The sequence below is a fragment of the Diceros bicornis genome, chromosome 31, assembly GCF_020826845.1.
Source record: "Diceros bicornis minor isolate mBicDic1 chromosome 31, mDicBic1.mat.cur, whole genome shotgun sequence".
Classification (NCBI taxonomy): Eukaryota; Metazoa; Chordata; class Mammalia; order Perissodactyla; family Rhinocerotidae; genus Diceros; species Diceros bicornis.
Genome location: NC_080770.1, coordinates 1,016,491 through 1,032,174, shown reverse-complemented (window position 1 = coordinate 1,032,174; position 15,684 = coordinate 1,016,491). Strand labels below are relative to the sequence as shown.

Sequence of the window (15,684 nt, the reverse complement as noted above, 5' to 3'; positions counted from 1 at the left end):
GCCTCCCCTAGAGGCAGCCACCACGGGGCCTGCCATTGGGCTGCCGTGGCCCTGAGCTCCTTGAGTCCGCTGTGTTGCTGCATGTGTCCATGGTTGGTCCTCGTGCTGGCCCTGCGGCACTCTTTCGCAGGAACGTGCTCCAGTTGGTTTACCCAGTCCTCCTGTTGATGGACTCTGGGCTGTCCCAGTTTGTGGCCATTTTGAATAGAGCTGCTAGAAATATTGCTGGACGTGCCTTTATGCAGACATGTGTTTGCATTTCACTTACCCGGGGTGGAATTGCTGGCTCATAGGGTATGTGCACAGCTAACTTTACGAGAAGCTGCCACATTGTTTTCCTGAGTGGCTGCACAATTTTATCCTCCCACCAACAGCATGTGAAGGTTCCGGTTGCTCCACTCGTGCACTGGTCCTTGTTATTGTCAAACTTTTTTACTTTAGCTGCTGAAAGCGTGTTTGATGCTTGAGTCTTTGTAAAACAGTGGGCACCTCCAGAGAGAGGCTGAGCAGGGGGAGCTCGAGTGGCTGCTGGGTGGGGCCTGGCGCCAAGGCCATCTGCTGCCCCGAGCTGTCTTCCCAGGGCTGCGTGAGCCCTGGCCTGCCCACTGACCTGCTGTGTTCTTGATTTCAGATGTACCGACTCACGCTGCGGACAAGCAAGGAAACCGTCTCTCAGAGACTGTGTGAATTGCTGTCAGAACAGTTTTAATCCACAAGGATGGAGGATCAGGCTCCTGTGTCTGTGCATTTTTCTTCATCTCTACCATTTGTCTTCATTACCATGCTGCAAATAAATACCCCTGTCTGCTGTCGCAGTACAGCGCCTCCCAGCCCTGCTTCTCCAGCCCTTGGCCCTCTTGGGGATGGACGGGAACACGAGTGCGCAGTTTTGGAAGAGCCTGAGCCTGGACTGCAGCCGGCCTGCCAAGTCAGAAGGAGGGAACCTGGATCTTGGGATCAGTTTTTATAGAAATCAAGACAGTTCTGTGGTTAAATCTGCAAATTAAAGGGAAATTAGAAATTTGAATGAAAATGGAAAATTTTTTGAAATTTTATCAAAATACCACTGCTCTTTTGCTGACGGTTCATCTCTGATTTTCTGAGAGAAGAAGCGGCATTTTGTCTGTAGTGGGGCTAGATCTTAACTAGGCCATTTCGCTATTTTGCTGGGTGATGCCGGGTGCGGGAGGCACGTGATGTGTCTCACGGGCTGGTGAGGCGTGTCCACGTGCAGCCTGGGTGCCATCCTCGGCCCTGGGTGCGTGAGTATGGTGCCTGTGGGCTTGCTGCAGCATCGGCTGGACGGTGTTCCTTGGGCAGGGCTCTAAATCTAGAAGTTAGGAACATTGGTGTTTTTAGTGACTCTCAACAAAACCACGTGTCCTGGCTAGATGTGTCCTGTTTCCCTTCTCCCAGCTTTGTGTTCTTAGAGGGGTATTTGTAATGCTCTCTGACTGTCTCAGACCTTCCGTTTGCAGTCTGCTAGGAGGAGGGTTACTGGCGGCTCCAGAGGGTATGCTGTTGCCTCACTGTCTTTGGGTCTCAAGTAAGTGCACTGTCACCATAGTGGCCAAGGGGTGGTTCCGTTTGTGATTGGAGGGCTAAATGTGGGCCAGGAGGTGAGCTGGTTTCTAACCTGTTCAGTGGCCTTAACCTGTTGATGCCGTTTGCCCTGGGTCATGACTGCGGCCGGGGTGCTGTGGACCTTGGCCTGTGTGGTGGAGGAGGAAGGCCTGTGTGTGGTCAGGAAGCAGAGAGCCGGGCTGGGGATGAGCTGTAGCCCATCCTCCTCTGCAGCTGCTCTGGTCTCTCGGCTTTCATGTGGCATCAGCCTGCGCTGGCTGCCCGGCTGCAGGTCTCCACCTTGAGGTGGCTGCCACAGGAGCAGAGCTGACCCAGGGCCTCTGTTCCGTTAGTGGCTGATGTGCCAGCTGGGTGACAGGCACAGGGTGGCAGGTTTGTCCTAAACAAACGTGTCTGTTATCGGCACTTGAGGGACCTAGAAAGACTCAGGGCCCTCTGTCGGTTCCCCTGGTTTACCAGTAGGGACCAGGGTCCTCAGAGACGCACCGTGGGGGAGCCACACGGGGCACTGAGGAGCACAGGCAGCACTTTGTGACGAGGTGAGTCCCGTGGAGGCAGCTTCAGGGAATTGCTGAGTGGGTGCTGGTGCTACTGCAGGGTAGCATGGCTGGGGGCCTGCCACACTGCAGACGCCCCCACTCAAGTTTCCCACACCCATCACTCTGTGTAGCCCCTGGACTGTGCAGTCTGCGATCCATGTTGATCTGAGTAACTGGTGCCTGTGTGTCCCATGGAGTCTGCAGCTGTGCCAGTGTGTGGTGACATAGCAGCTGACAGCACCGGGTTTGCATTGCAGATTGATAGCATGGCCATGCCACCAAAGTGGCGCTCCTCGTGCTTTTGTTCAACCTGCTGGACAGTGTGCGGTGTTTGGGTACCGACATGTGGACTGCCAGCTCGGCGCTTGTTTCTTGTGTCAGTCGACACCCTTCCTAGAGAGGCAGGATGGTTCTGGTAGGCCCTCAGTGTGGGACACTCTAGGTGAGGATCCATCAGTAAAGCATGTTCCTTTCCAAAGAAAAATAAATGCAAGAACAGTGACCGGAGCATGTGCTGTCTTTGGAGGGAAAAGCCTCCCACATTCAGCTCAAGACCGTGTCCTCTGGGCTGTGTGGGATGTTGAACACCGAGGACACGGGCATGGTGCCTGCCCTGGAGCAGGGCCCGCTCTCCCGGGTCACAGGGGTGGAAGCTTAGGTGCGTCTGAGGTGACATGCCTTTGCGCTGTGCTTTGGTTCCGGCTGTGTGGTTTAGTCTGCGGGACTCATCCTGGTGGGGCCTTCAGCATTGCCTTGGCGCTACCCACGGCACAGTGTGTGTTGGGGTCCCGCCTTCTGGAGGCCTCGGGTCTGAGGGAGAAGTGGGCCCAGGGGATTCCTTCCTGGTCTGAGGGATAAGAGCTCACGTGAGGGTGACCCCAACCCCAGATAGGGTGCAGAGTCCCACAGGATGGAGAGTGTCCTAGGAGGGTCCTGAGTGAGGGAGGGACCCTGGAGGTGGGCCTGGGAAGGGCGAGAGGGTTTCTGAGGGGAGGTATGGGGAGAGTCCGGGGCCTGGAGTGGCGTCCCTTCCCGGCCCAGACCACTGCCGGGTCAGGCCCTGAGGAGAACTGTGGGTCTAGGGCTCATGAATGCCTGAGGGGTGCGTAAGACGAGACCAGCAGAGCTCATGGGCCAGCCTCTTTGCTTGACGAATGCTAGTTTATTTTTCATCTGTTCATGGTGAGCGTATCGTGCACAGTGCCTGTGACACCCCCTTCCCAGGGTGAGCTCGGCCGGCGGGCCAGGTGTTGGTGCTGGCTGGTGCTTGCTCCGCCCTCCGGCAGGTCACCCTCCCTTTCCTGACTGGACGGTTCCTCTGCTCACTGCCGTCTTTGCTGCCTGCCTCATGACCTGTGCACCTGCCCCGTGCTCCCTCTGGAGCAGCCTTCCTGGCCACCCCCACCCTGGTGTCTGCTCCTTGGGCTATCTCCAGGGTTTGGTTCTGGCAGTGCCAGGCAGCTGCCTTCAAAGCCTGGGAGGCTGTGTGGACGATCATTGGGCATGGCCAGGAAGTGCCCTGTGCAGCCCATTGGGCTTGGTCAGGGTCTGCAGGACCCCTGCCTGGCAGCCCCTCTCCCGGCAGGTGCCCGGGTGAGCTGTGTCCGAGGCTGGGCCTATGGCCAGGAAAGGGGCTGCCAGACACAGCCAGCCAGGGGAGGTGTCGGGAGTGGTGCTCCGTGCTCGCGCCCCTAGTCCCCGCAGCGCTGGGACTGGCACGCACAGCTGCTGAACACCTGCAGCGTGAGCACTAGCTGCTGTCCTTGTGCTCCAGGATCTGGGCAGGGCAGCACCAGCTGCTTCTCATAGGAGCTGACGGGGTGGCAGCAGCCACAGTGCGTCTCCACTTGCTTGGTGTCAGTGTTGAAGCTGCAAAGAAGCCATGACAGGGAGCATGGGTCAGGGCTGCCGCCTAGGGAGTGTTCCCGCTCCTCCCTGGTCAGTCCAGAGAAAGGCGGACACCGACAACTCAGGTGGGGCCCCTAGGGCGTGGCCTCCTGCTGCTGACCTCCCCATAGTTGGGGCAGGGTGTGGGCTGGGGCTACTTCACAGGTAGATCTTCCCTGACTCCCACTTGGAGCTGCCTCTGTTGGACAGGGCAGGTTCCAAGCTCAGGGCCCAGCCCCGAACGGAGGCTACCCGGGGCTAACAGCTCACCTGGCCGAGGAGGCACAGATGCCCTCGCAGCGGGTCACTGTCACGTTGGCTTTGCATCCCTGGTAAGTGATCTCCTCCTCGAGCTCCTTCACACTGCAGACTCCTGGGAGCCAAGAGCTGGGTGGTCACTGCCAGCCCCAGGGCATGGCTGGAGGGCGGGTGTGGCCTCTGGGGCCTCTGTGCCTGCCCCTCACGAGGGCAGGACCTGATACACCCAGCACTGGGCTTCGGGTTTCTAAAACTTCTGTATGAAATAGTGAGCAGCACTGGCTCAGTGGAATGAGGAAGCTGCAGCCGCGAGCTGCGTAACTGCTTTGATGAGCCTGGGGCCCCGTGTGGGGCGCTTGCAGAGGCGTCTTCCCTGGGCGCCCGCCCCAGGCTGTCTCCCCACGTCCGAGCTCCCCTGAGCTCAGACCTCACAGCTTTGCGTGGGAACAAAGCCTGATGGGCTCTCATTCTGTGTTTTCCTCCTGAAAGTTGGCTACACTGGGAGTCCCCCAGGTCAAGGGTTTTCTCAGAGGACGAGGCAGATTCCCAGCACTGGGCCTATGTGAGCCACCCTCAGCCCCAACCTTCCCCGGGCACCTCCCTTCTGGGCCTGACACCAACCTGTGGGCGTAGTTGTCTCTGGTCTGCTGGGCCCAGAACCTGCGGGAGGGACGAGCGGAGGATGTCAGTGTCCCCAGAGGGAACAGATGGCATCACGGGAACCCCCTGCAGGAGTCTGTGCTCACAAAGGGGGTGGAGTGCAGACCTAGCTGTGAGCTCTGGCCTGTGTCTATCCCAGTGGACAATTTTGGCGAGACACTTCGGGCACCCTGGCAGCTGGCAGTACAGCGTTGACATTAGAAGCTGTCAGTGTGGAACTTGAGTGAAAAAGCTAAAAGAGGTTCCTGAGCAAAGACTGGACAGTCTACCCTGCTTTCCCCACCGTGCCCATGGTTAAGGCCTCCCCATGACCTTGAACCCTTGCCTGCCTTGCTTCTCCGCTGGAGGTGGGAATGAGAGGGCTAGTGGGGATGGGGCTCTGGGTGTGTCCCTGTGGCTTCCCATTGCCCTCAACTGTCCTCCCCTCCTCCCTCACCCTGCTTACTGGGGTCCCCCCCATGGACAGCCTGCACCCAGTCCTCGTCTCACGGGAGAAAACATGTCATTGCAGACAGACCTGCCTGGGGGAAGGCCAGGGATGTGTGGGGGGAGCCTGGTTCAGGAGGACGGATGCCATGGAGGGAACACCCAAAAGGGAGAGGAGGGTCGTCTCTGGAGAAGAGGATGGGCTCCGGCAGGCGTGGGGGAAGGAGAGCAGAGCAGAGCCAGAGGAGGCTGTGGCGCTGAGACTGGGGCAAGCGCTGATACTGGAGGGCTGGAGCCCAGGCTGCTAGTCCCTACCCAAGCTGAGGCACGTTCCGTTCCCACCAAGACTTTGTTTTCCTTTCTGCAACCGGGGGGAGGGTTGGAATAGTTGAACCCCAGGGTCCCTGCCAGCCCAAAGCTCTCTTGAGCTCTGACGGGGGCAGCCATGGGAGGCCGCTGAGGGCGTCACCTTGAAGGGAGGCCAGGACTGCAACAGGGGACCTGAGGGGTAGGGGGTGGGGCACGAGCAAGCCCAGTGCAGGACAGACCCAGGGTGGGAAAAGGGACCATCTAGGGGAGGCCAGGCACCTATTTTGGCCAGACTAGAGTTGGCTGGAGAGGTGTCAGGAGGGGAGAAAGGCACCGGAGCCCAATTGAGGAGGGCTGAGATGAGGCCCTGAGGACGTGGGGCAACACACAGCAGAGGATGAGCCAGAGAGAGGGGAGGGGGCGAGGGGAGACAGAGAGGAGGCGGCGGGACTCAGACAGCAACTGCCTGGTGGTGAGGTGATGTCCTTCCCAGACACCCCCAGCGCCCAGCTGAAGACACCAAAGCTCTGAGACCGAGAGTGACACACACAGCATGTGGCTTTCAGAAGCAAAGCTGGAGCTCCAGCCTGGGTGAGTGCAACTCCAAGTCTGTGCTCAGCACCCTGTCTCACCAGGCTTTCCCCAGGAGCATGGAATGCATTAGGGGGAGGAAAGGAGGCATTCCCACTGGGACGACTGGGTGAATCTCTGACAGCCGTGCGCGGTGTGATGGGAAAAGAGACTGGGAGGTGACAGCAGGGCCAAGATAGTCACCAGGAAGTGTCCCAGAGTGCGCTGAAGGTGGAGAGGCAACATGAAGAGGAAGATGTGCACCAAGGATCACAAGGGTGGCCTAGAGTGATGTCACTTACCGGAAGAGATTGGCAGAGATGTGACGAGAGAGGAGACGGAGGGGCGCCTGGTGGAATAGGACCCCACAGTGGGAAAGGAAGAGCTTGCATGCACAGTGACGGAGCTGGTCAGGAATACAGTGGTCAGCAGCCCAGTGGTACTAGGCTGTTGGGTGGTGAGGTTGGTGGCGGGAGAACTCGGGATGGCAGTCACCCCCAGGGAGGATGACATGTGAGCAGGGGTGGGAGCTTGAGTGGTGAGAGAGGTAGACTGTGAGGTGGTGGACTGAGAAGACAGAGTGGAGGAGACACGGGTGATAGCGGTAGTCTTGGATGTAGACACAGGAGATATGGTGCTGGAAGTGGGGACCTGGGGAGGATAGGGAGAGATACGCAGAGGGAGTGTGGTGGGCGGAGCAGAGGTGGAAGAAGTAGGAATGAAGGGAGGTGAGAGCGAGACGGAAGACTGGGTCTCTGGGTGGGTTGGGGTGATGACTCGGTGGGAAGTTGCGGTGAACAAGGAGGTGGCGAAGGTTGGAACATGAGTGGAGACAGTGGTCTCGGGGCGTGACGGGGTAGGGAAGGTGTCGGCGGTCCGGAAGGATGTTCCCGTTGGCGGACCTGTGGTTCGGGAGCTGGTGGAGACAGAAGAGGTGGGGGCGGAGGAGTGAGTGATGGAGGCAGTGACGGGTCTGGTAGCGGTGGACGTGGCTCTTTGTGACACGGGGGTGGCTGTGGCGGTGGTGGTGGAGGGCTTCGGGGACAGGGTGGTGTGTGGTGGCGACGTGGCTTCAGGGCTGACAGGCGAGGAGGGCTGTGTCACCGGGGAAGGGGAGGTTTTGGCTGTGCTGACTGAGCTGGGGGCTTGGGTGGTCCGAGTTGTGGTCACTGTCACTGGCCGGGGTGTGGACGTCGGCTTGCTGCGTGTGACGGGGACGGGAGGAGATGGAGAAGAGGTGGCTGTTGGCGTTTGAGTGTGTGGGGAAGATGGGGTTTCTGGTTGGGTTGGGGTGAAGACTCGGTGGGAAGTTGGAGTGACCGAGGAGGTGGCTGAGCTTGGAACCTGAGTGGAGGCAGTGGTCTCAGCGCGGGACGGGGTGGGGAAGGTGTTGGTGGTGCGGAAGGATGTTCCCGTGGGCGGGCCTGTGGTTCGGGAGCTGGTGGCGACAGAAGAGGTGGGCGCGGAGGAGTGAGTGGTGGAGGCCGTGCGGGGCCTGGTAGCGGTGGACGTGGCGCTGTGTGTGACGAGGGTGGCTGTGGCGGTAGTGGTGGACGGCTTGGGGGAGAGGGTGGTGTGTGGTGGCGACGTGGCTTCGGGGCTGACAGGCGAGGAGGGCTGTGTCACCGGGGAAGGGGAGGTTTTGGCTGTGCTGACTGAGCTGGGGGCTTGGGAGGTCCGAGTTGTGGTCTCTGTCAGTGGCCGGGGTGTGGATGTGGTCGCTGTGGCTGTGACGGGGACGACAGTTGATGGGGGAGAGGTGGCCGTTGGCGTTTGAGTGGGTGAGGAAGACCGGGTTTCAGGTTGGGTTGGGGTGATGACTCGGTGGGAAGTTGGAGTGACCGAGGAGGTGGCTGAGGTTGGAACCTGAGTGGAGAGAGTGGTCTCGGGGCGTGACGGGGTGGGGAAGGTGTTGGTGGTCCGGAAGGATGTTCCCGTGGGCGGACCTGTGGTTCGGGAGCTGGTGGAGACAGAAGAGGTGGGGGCGGAGGAGTGAGTGGTGGAGGCAGTGCGGGGCCTGGTAGCGGTGGACGTGGCTCTTTGTGACACGGGGGTGGCTGTGGCGGTGGTGGTGGAGGCCTTCGGGGACAGGGTGGTGTGTGGTGGCGACGTGGCTTCAGGGCTGACAGGCGAGGAGGGCTGTGTCACCGGGGAAGGGGAGGTTTTGGCTGTGCTGACTGAGCTGGGGGCTTGGGTGGTCCGAGTTGTGGTCACTGTCACTGGCCGGGGTGTGGACGTCGGCTTGCTGCGTGTGACGGGGCCGGGAGGAGATGGAGAAGAGGTGGCTGTTGGCGTTTGAGTGTGTGGGGAAGATGGGGTTTCTGGTTGGGTTGGGCTGAAGACTCGGTGGGAAGTTGGAGTGACCGAGGAGGTGGCTGAGCTTGGAACCTGAGTGGAGGCAGTGGTCTCAGCGCGGGACGGGGTGGGGAAGGTGTTGGTGGTCCGGAAGGATGTTCCCGTGGGCGGGCCTGTGGTTCGGGAGCTGGTGGCGACAGAAGAGGTGGGCGCGGAGGAGTGAGTGGTGGAGGCCGTGCGGGGCCTGGTAGCGGTGGACGTGGCGCTGTGTGTGACGGGGGTGGCTGTGGCGGTGGTGGTGGACGGCTTGGGGGAGAGGGTGGTGTGTGGTGGCGACGTGGCTTCGGGGCTGACAGGCGAGGAGGGCTGTGTCACCGGGGAAGGGGAGGTTTTGGCTGTGCTGACTGAGCTGGGGGCTTGGGAGGTCCGAGTTGTGGTCTCTGTCAGTGGCCGGGGTGTGGATGTGGTCGCTGTGGCTGTGACGGGGACGACAGTTGATGGGGGAGAGGTGGCCGTTGGCGTTTGAGTGGGTGAGGAAGACCGGGTTTCAGGTTGGGTTGGGGTGATGACTCGGTGGGAAGTTGGAGTGACCGCGGAGGTGGCTGAGGTTGGAACCTGAGTGGAGAGAGTGGTCTCGGGGCGTGACGGGGTGGGGAAGGTGTTGGTGGTCCGGAAGGATGTTCCCGTGGGCGGACCTGTGGTTCGGGAGCTGGTGGAGACAGAAGAGGTGGGGGCGGAGGAGTGAGTGGTGGAGGCAGTGCGGGGCCTGGTAGCGGTGGACGTGGCTCTTTGTGACACGGGGGTGGCTGTGGCGGTGGTGGTGGAGGGCTTCGGGGACAGGGTGGTGTGTGGTGGCGACGTGGCTTCAGGGCTGACAGGCGAGGAGGGCTGTGTCACCGGGGAAGGGGAGGTTTTGGCTGTGCTGACTGAGCTGGGGGCTTGGGTGGTCCGAGTTGTGGTCACTGTCACTGGCCGGGGTGTGGACGTCGGCTTGCTGCGTGTGACGGGGCCGGGAGGAGATGGAGAAGAGGTGGCTGTTGGCGTTTGAGTGTGTGGGGAAGATGGGGTTTCTGGTTGGGTTGGGCTGAAGACTCGGTGGGAAGTTGGAGTGACCGAGGAGGTGGCTGAGCTTGGAACCTGAGTGGAGGCAGTGGTCTCAGCGCGGGACGGGGTGGGGAAGGTGTTGGTGGTCCGGAAGGATGTTCCCGTGGGCGGGCCTGTGGTTCGGGAGCTGGTGGCGACAGAAGAGGTGGGCGCGGAGGAGTGAGTGGTGGAGGCCGTGCGGGGCCTGGTAGCGGTGGACGTGGCGCTGTGTGTGACGGGGGTGGCTGTGGCGGTGGTGGTGGACGGCTTGGGGGAGAGGGTGGTGTGTGGTGGCGACGTGGCTTCGGGGCTGACAGGCGAGGAGGGCTGTGTCACCGGGGAAGGGGAGGTTTTGGCTGTGCTGACTGAGCTGGGGGCTTGGGAGGTCCGAGTTGTGGTCTCTGTCAGTGGCCGGGGTGTGGATGTGGTCGCTGTGGCTGTGACGGGGACGACAGTTGATGGGGGAGAGGTGGCCGTTGGCGTTTGAGTGGGTGAGGAAGACCGGGTTTCAGGTTGGGTTGGGGTGATGACTCGGTGGGAAGTTGGAGTGACCGCGGAGGTGGCTGAGGTTGGAACCTGAGTGGAGAGAGTGGTCTCGGGGTGTGACGGGGTGGGGAAGGTGTTGGTGGTCCGGAAGGATGTTCCCGTGGGCGGACCTGTGGTTCGGGAGCTGGTGGAGACAGAAGAGGTGGGGGCGGAGGAGTGAGTGGTGGAGGCAGTGCGGGGCCTGGTAGCGGTGGACGTGGCTCTTTGTGACACGGGGGTGGCTGTGGCGGTGGTGGTGGAGGGCTTCGGGGACAGGGTGGTGTGTGGTGGCGACGTGGCTTCAGGGCTGACAGGCGAGGAGGGCTGTGTCACCGGGGAAGGGGAGGTTTTGGCTGTGCTGACTGAGCTGGGGGCTTGGGTGGTCCGAGTTGTGGTCACTGTCACTGGCCGGGGTGTGGACGTCGGCTTGCTGCGTGTGACGGGGCCGGGAGGAGATGGAGAAGAGGTGGCTGTTGGCGTTTGAGTGTGTGGGGAAGATGGGGTTTCTGGTTGGGTTGGGCTGAAGACTCGGTGGGAAGTTGGAGTGACCGAGGAGGTGGCTGAGCTTGGAACCTGAGTGGAGGCAGTGGTCTCAGCGCGGGACGGGGTGGGGAAGGTGTTGGTGGTCCGGAAGGATGTTCCCGTGGGCGGGCCTGTGGTTCGGGAGCTGGTGGCGACAGAAGAGGTGGGCGCGGAGGAGTGAGTGGTGGAGGCCGTGCGGGGCCTGGTAGCGGTGGACGTGGCGCTGTGTGTGACGGGGGTGGCTGTGGCGGTGGTGGTGGACGGCTTGGGGGAGAGGGTGGTGTGTGGTGGCGACGTGGCTTCGGGGCTGACAGGCGAGGAGGGCTGTGTCACCGGGGAAGGGGAGGTTTTGGCTGTGCTGACTGAGCTGGGGGCTTGGGAGGTCCGAGTTGTGGTCTCTGTCAGTGGCCGGGGTGTGGATGTGGTCGCTGTGGCTGTGACGGGGACGACAGTTGATGGGGGAGAGGTGGCCGTTGGCGTTTGAGTGGGTGAGGAAGACCGGGTTTCAGGTTGGGTTGGGGTGATGACTCGGTGGGAAGTTGGAGTGACCGCGGAGGTGGCTGAGGTTGGAACCTGAGTGGAGAGAGTGGTCTCGGGGTGTGACGGGGTGGGGAAGGTGTTGGTGGTCCGGAAGGATGTTCCCGTGGGCGGACCTGTGGTTCGGGAGCTGGTGGAGACAGAAGAGGTGGGGGCGGAGGAGTGAGTGGTGGAGGCAGTGCGGGGCCTGGTAGCGGTGGACGTGGCTCTTTGTGACACGGGGGTGGCTGTGGCGGTGGTGGTGGAGGGCTTCGGGGACAGGGTGGTGTGTGGTGGCGACGTGGCTTCAGGGCTGACAGGCGAGGAGGGCTGTGTCACCGGGGAAGGGGAGGTTTTGGCTGTGCTGACTGAGCTGGGGGCTTGGGTGGTCCGAGTTGTGGTCACTGTCACTGGCCGGGGTGTGGACGTCGGCTTGCTGCGTGTGACGGGGACGGGAGGAGATGGAGAAGAGGTGGCTGTTGGCGTTTGAGTGTGTGGGGAAGATGGGGTTTCTGGTTGGGTTGGGCTGAAGACTCGGTGGGAAGTTGGAGTGACCGAGGAGGTGGCTGAGCTTGGAACCTGAGTGGAGGCAGTGGTCTCAGCGCGGGACGGGGTGGGGAAGGTGTTGGTGGTCCGGAAGGATGTTCCCGTGGGCGGGCCTGTGGTTCGGGAGCTGGTGGCGACAGAAGAGGTGGGCGCGGAGGAGTGAGTGGTGGAGGCCGTGCGGGGCCTGGTAGCGGTGGACGTGGCGCTGTGTGTGACGGGGGTGGCTGTGGCGGTGGTGGTGGACGGCTTGGGGGAGAGGGTGGTGTGTGGTGGCGACGTGGCTTCGGGGCTGACAGGCGAGGAGGGCTGTGTCACCGGGGAAGGGGAGGTTTTGGCTGTGCTGACTGAGCTGGGGGCTTGGGAGGTCCGAGTTGTGGTCTCTGTCAGTGGCCGGGGTGTGGATGTGGTCGCTGTGGCTGTGACGGGGACGACAGTTGATGGGGGAGAGGTGGCCGTTGGCGTTTGAGTGGGTGAGGAAGACCGGGTTTCAGGTTGGGTTGGGGTGATGACTCGGTGGGAAGTTGGAGTGACCGCGGAGGTGGCTGAGGTTGGAACCTGAGTGGAGAGAGTGGTCTCGGGGCGTGACGGGGTGGGGAAGGTGTTGGTGGTCCGGAAGGATGTTCCCGTGGGCGGACCTGTGGTTCGGGAGCTGGTGGAGACAGAAGAGGTGGGGGCGGAGGAGTGAGTGGTGGAGGCAGTGCGGGGCCTGGTAGCGGTGGACGTGGCTCTTTGTGACACGGGGGTGGCTGTGGCGGTGGTGGTGGAGGGCTTCGGGGACAGGGTGGTGTGTGGTGGCGACGTGGCTTCAGGGCTGACAGGCGAGGAGGGCTGTGTCACCGGGGAAGGGGAGGTTTTGGCTGTGCTGACTGAGCTGGGGGCTTGGGTGGTCCGAGTTGTGGTCACTGTCACTGGCCGGGGTGTGGACGTCGGCTTGCTGCGTGTGACGGGGACGGGAGGAGATGGAGAAGAGGTGGCTGTTGGCGTTTGAGTGTGTGGGGAAGATGGGGTTTCTGGTTGGGTTGGGGTGAAGACTCGGTGGGAAGTTGGAGTGACCGAGGAGGTGGCTGAGCTTGGAACCTGAGTGGAGGCAGTGGTCTCAGCGCGGGACGGGGTGGGGAAGGTGTTGGTGGTCCGGAAGGATGTTCCCGTGGGCGGGCCTGTGGTTCGGGAGCTGGTGGCGACAGAAGAGGTGGGCGCGGAGGAGTGAGTGGTGGAGGCCGTGCGGGGCCTGGTAGCGGTGGACGTGGCGCTGTGTGTGACGGGGGTGGCTGTGGCGGTGGTGGTGGACGGCTTGGGGGAGAGGGTGGTGTGTGGTGGCGACGTGGCTTCGGGGCTGACAGGCGAGGAGGGCTGTGTCACCGGGGAAGGGGAGGTTTTGGCTGTGCTGACTGAGCTGGGGGCTTGGGAGGTCCGAGTTGTGGTCTCTGTCAGTGGCCGGGGTGTGGATGTGGTCGCTGTGGCTGTGACGGGGACGACAGTTGATGGGGGAGAGGTGGCCGTTGGCGTTTGAGTGGGTGAGGAAGACCGGGTTTCAGGTTGGGTTGGGGTGATGACTCGGTGGGAAGTTGGAGTGACCGCGGAGGTGGCTGAGGTTGGAACCTGAGTGGAGAGAGTGGTCTCGGGGCGTGACGGGGTGGGGAAGGTGTTGGTGGTCCGGAAGGATGTTCCCGTGGGCGGACCTGTGGTTCGGGAGCTGGTGGAGACAGAAGAGGTGGGGGCGGAGGAGTGAGTGGTGGAGGCAGTGCGGGGCCTGGTAGCGGTGGACGTGGCTCTTTGTGACACGGGGGTGGCTGTGGCGGTGGTGGTGGAGGGCTTCGGGGACAGGGTGGTGTGTGGTGGCGACGTGGCTTCAGGGCTGACAGGCGAGGAGGGCTGTGTCACCGGGGAAGGGGAGGTTTTGGCTGTGCTGACTGAGCTGGGGGCTTGGGTGGTCCGAGTTGTGGTCACTGTCACTGGCCGGGGTGTGGACGTCGGCTTGCTGCGTGTGACGGGGACGGGAGGAGATGGAGAAGAGGTGGCTGTTGGCGTTTGAGTGTGTGGGGAAGATGGGGTTTCTGGTTGGGTTGGGGTGAAGACTCGGTGGGAAGTTGGAGTGACCGAGGAGGTGGCTGAGCTTGGAACCTGAGTGGAGGCAGTGGTCTCAGCGCGGGACGGGGTGGGGAAGGTGTTGGTGGTCCGGAAGGATGTTCCCGTGGGCGGGCCTGTGGTTCGGGAGCTGGTGGCGACAGAAGAGGTGGGCGCGGAGGAGTGAGTGGTGGAGGCAGTGCGGGGCCTGGTAGCGGTGGACGTGGCGCTGTGTGTGACGGGGGTGGCTGTGGCGGTGGTGGTGGACGGCTTGGGGGAGAGGGTGGTGTGTGGTGGCGACGTGGCTTCGGGGCTGACAGGCGAGGAGGGCTGTGTCACCGGGGAAGGGGAGGTTTTGGCTGTGCTGACTGAGCTGGGGGCTTGGGAGGTCCGAGTTGTGGTCTCTGTCACTGGCCGGGGTGTGGATGTGGTCGCTGTGGCTGTGACGGGGACGACAGTTGATGGGGGAGAGGTGGCCGTTGGCGTTTGAGTGGGTGAGGAAGACCGGGTTTCAGGTTGGGTTGGGGTGATGACTCGGTGGGAAGTTGGAGTGACCGAGGAGGTGGCTGAGGTTGGAACCTGAGTGGAGAGAGTGGTCTCGGGGCGTGACGGGGTGGGGAAGGTGTTGGTGGTCCGGAAGGATGTTCCCGTGGGCGGACCTGTGGTTCGGGAGCTGGTGGAGACAGAAGAGGTGGGGGCGGAGGAGTGAGTGGTGGAGGCAGTGCGGGGCCTGGTAGCGGTGGACGTGGCTCTTTGTGACACGGGGGTGGCTGTGGCGGTGGTGGTGGAGGGCTTCGGGGACAGGGTGGTGTGTGGTGGCGACGTGGCTTCAGGGCTGACAGGCGAGGAGGGCTGTGTCACCGGGGAAGGGGAGGTTTTGGCTGTGCTGACTGAGCTGGGGGCTTGGGTGGTCCGAGTTGTGGTCACTGTCACTGGCCGGGGTGTGGACGTCGGCTTGCTGCGTGTGACGGGGACGGGAGGAGATGGAGAAGAGGTGGCTGTTGGCGTTTGAGTGTGTGGGGAAGATGGGGTTTCTGGTTGGGTTGGGCTGAAGACTCGGTGGGAAGTTGGAGTGACCGAGGAGGTGGCTGAGCTTGGAACCTGAGTGGAGGCAGTGGTCTCAGCGCGGGACGGGGTGGGGAAGGTGTTGGTGGTCCGGAAGGATGTTCCCGTGGGCGGGCCTGTGGTTCGGGAGCTGGTGGCGACAGAAGAGGTGGGCGCGGAGGAGTGAGTGGTGGAGGCCGTGCGGGGCCTGGTAGCGGTGGACGTGGCGCTGTGTGTGACGGGGGTGGCTGTGGCGGTGGTGGTGGACGGCTTGGGGGAGAGGGTGGTGTGTGGTGGCGACGTGGCTTCGGGGCTGACAGGCGAGGAGGGCTGTGTCACCGGGGAAGGGGAGGTTTTGGCTGTGCTGACTGAGCTGGGGGCTTGGGAGGTCCGAGTTGTGGTCTCTGTCAGTGGCCGGGGTGTGGATGTGGTCGCTGTGGCTGTGACGGGGACGACAGTTGATGGGGGAGAGGTGGCCGTTGGCGTTTGAGTGGGTGAGGAAGACCGGGTTTCAGGTTGGGTTGGGGTGATGACTCGGTGGGAAGTTGGAGTGACCGAGGAGGTGGCTGAGGTTGGAACCTGAGTGGAGAGAGTGGTCTCGGGGCGTGACGGGGTGGGGAAGGTGTTGGTGGTCCGGAAGGATGTTCCCGTGGGCGGACCTGTGGTTCGGGAGCTGGTGGAGACAGAAGAGGTGGGGGCGGAGGAGTGAGTGGTGGAGGCAGTGCGGGGCCTGGTAGCGGTGGACGTGGCTCTTTGTGACACGGGGGTGGCTGTGGCGGTGGTGGTGGAGGGCTTCGGGGACAGGGTGGTGTGTGGTGGCGACGTGGCTTCAGGGCTGACAGGCGAGGAGGGCTGT

The 15,684-nt window shown here is 62.4% G+C and overlaps 1 protein-coding gene across 2 annotated transcripts in view; it reads left to right on the top strand.

The window, feature by feature from the left end:
* AP2A2 (adaptor related protein complex 2 subunit alpha 2) overlaps positions 1–1,081 on the top strand; it is an 85,688-nt gene extending 84,607 nt beyond the window's left edge. For both annotated transcript variants that reach the window (XM_058526067.1, XM_058526068.1), the window contains exon 22: positions 632–1,081. In XM_058526067.1, coding sequence (XP_058382050.1) covers positions 632–709 — 78 coding nt within the window. In that variant the 3' untranslated portion in view covers positions 710–1,081. The remainder of the gene's footprint in view (positions 1–631) is intronic.
* Positions 1,082–15,684: the final 14,603 nt, after the last annotated feature.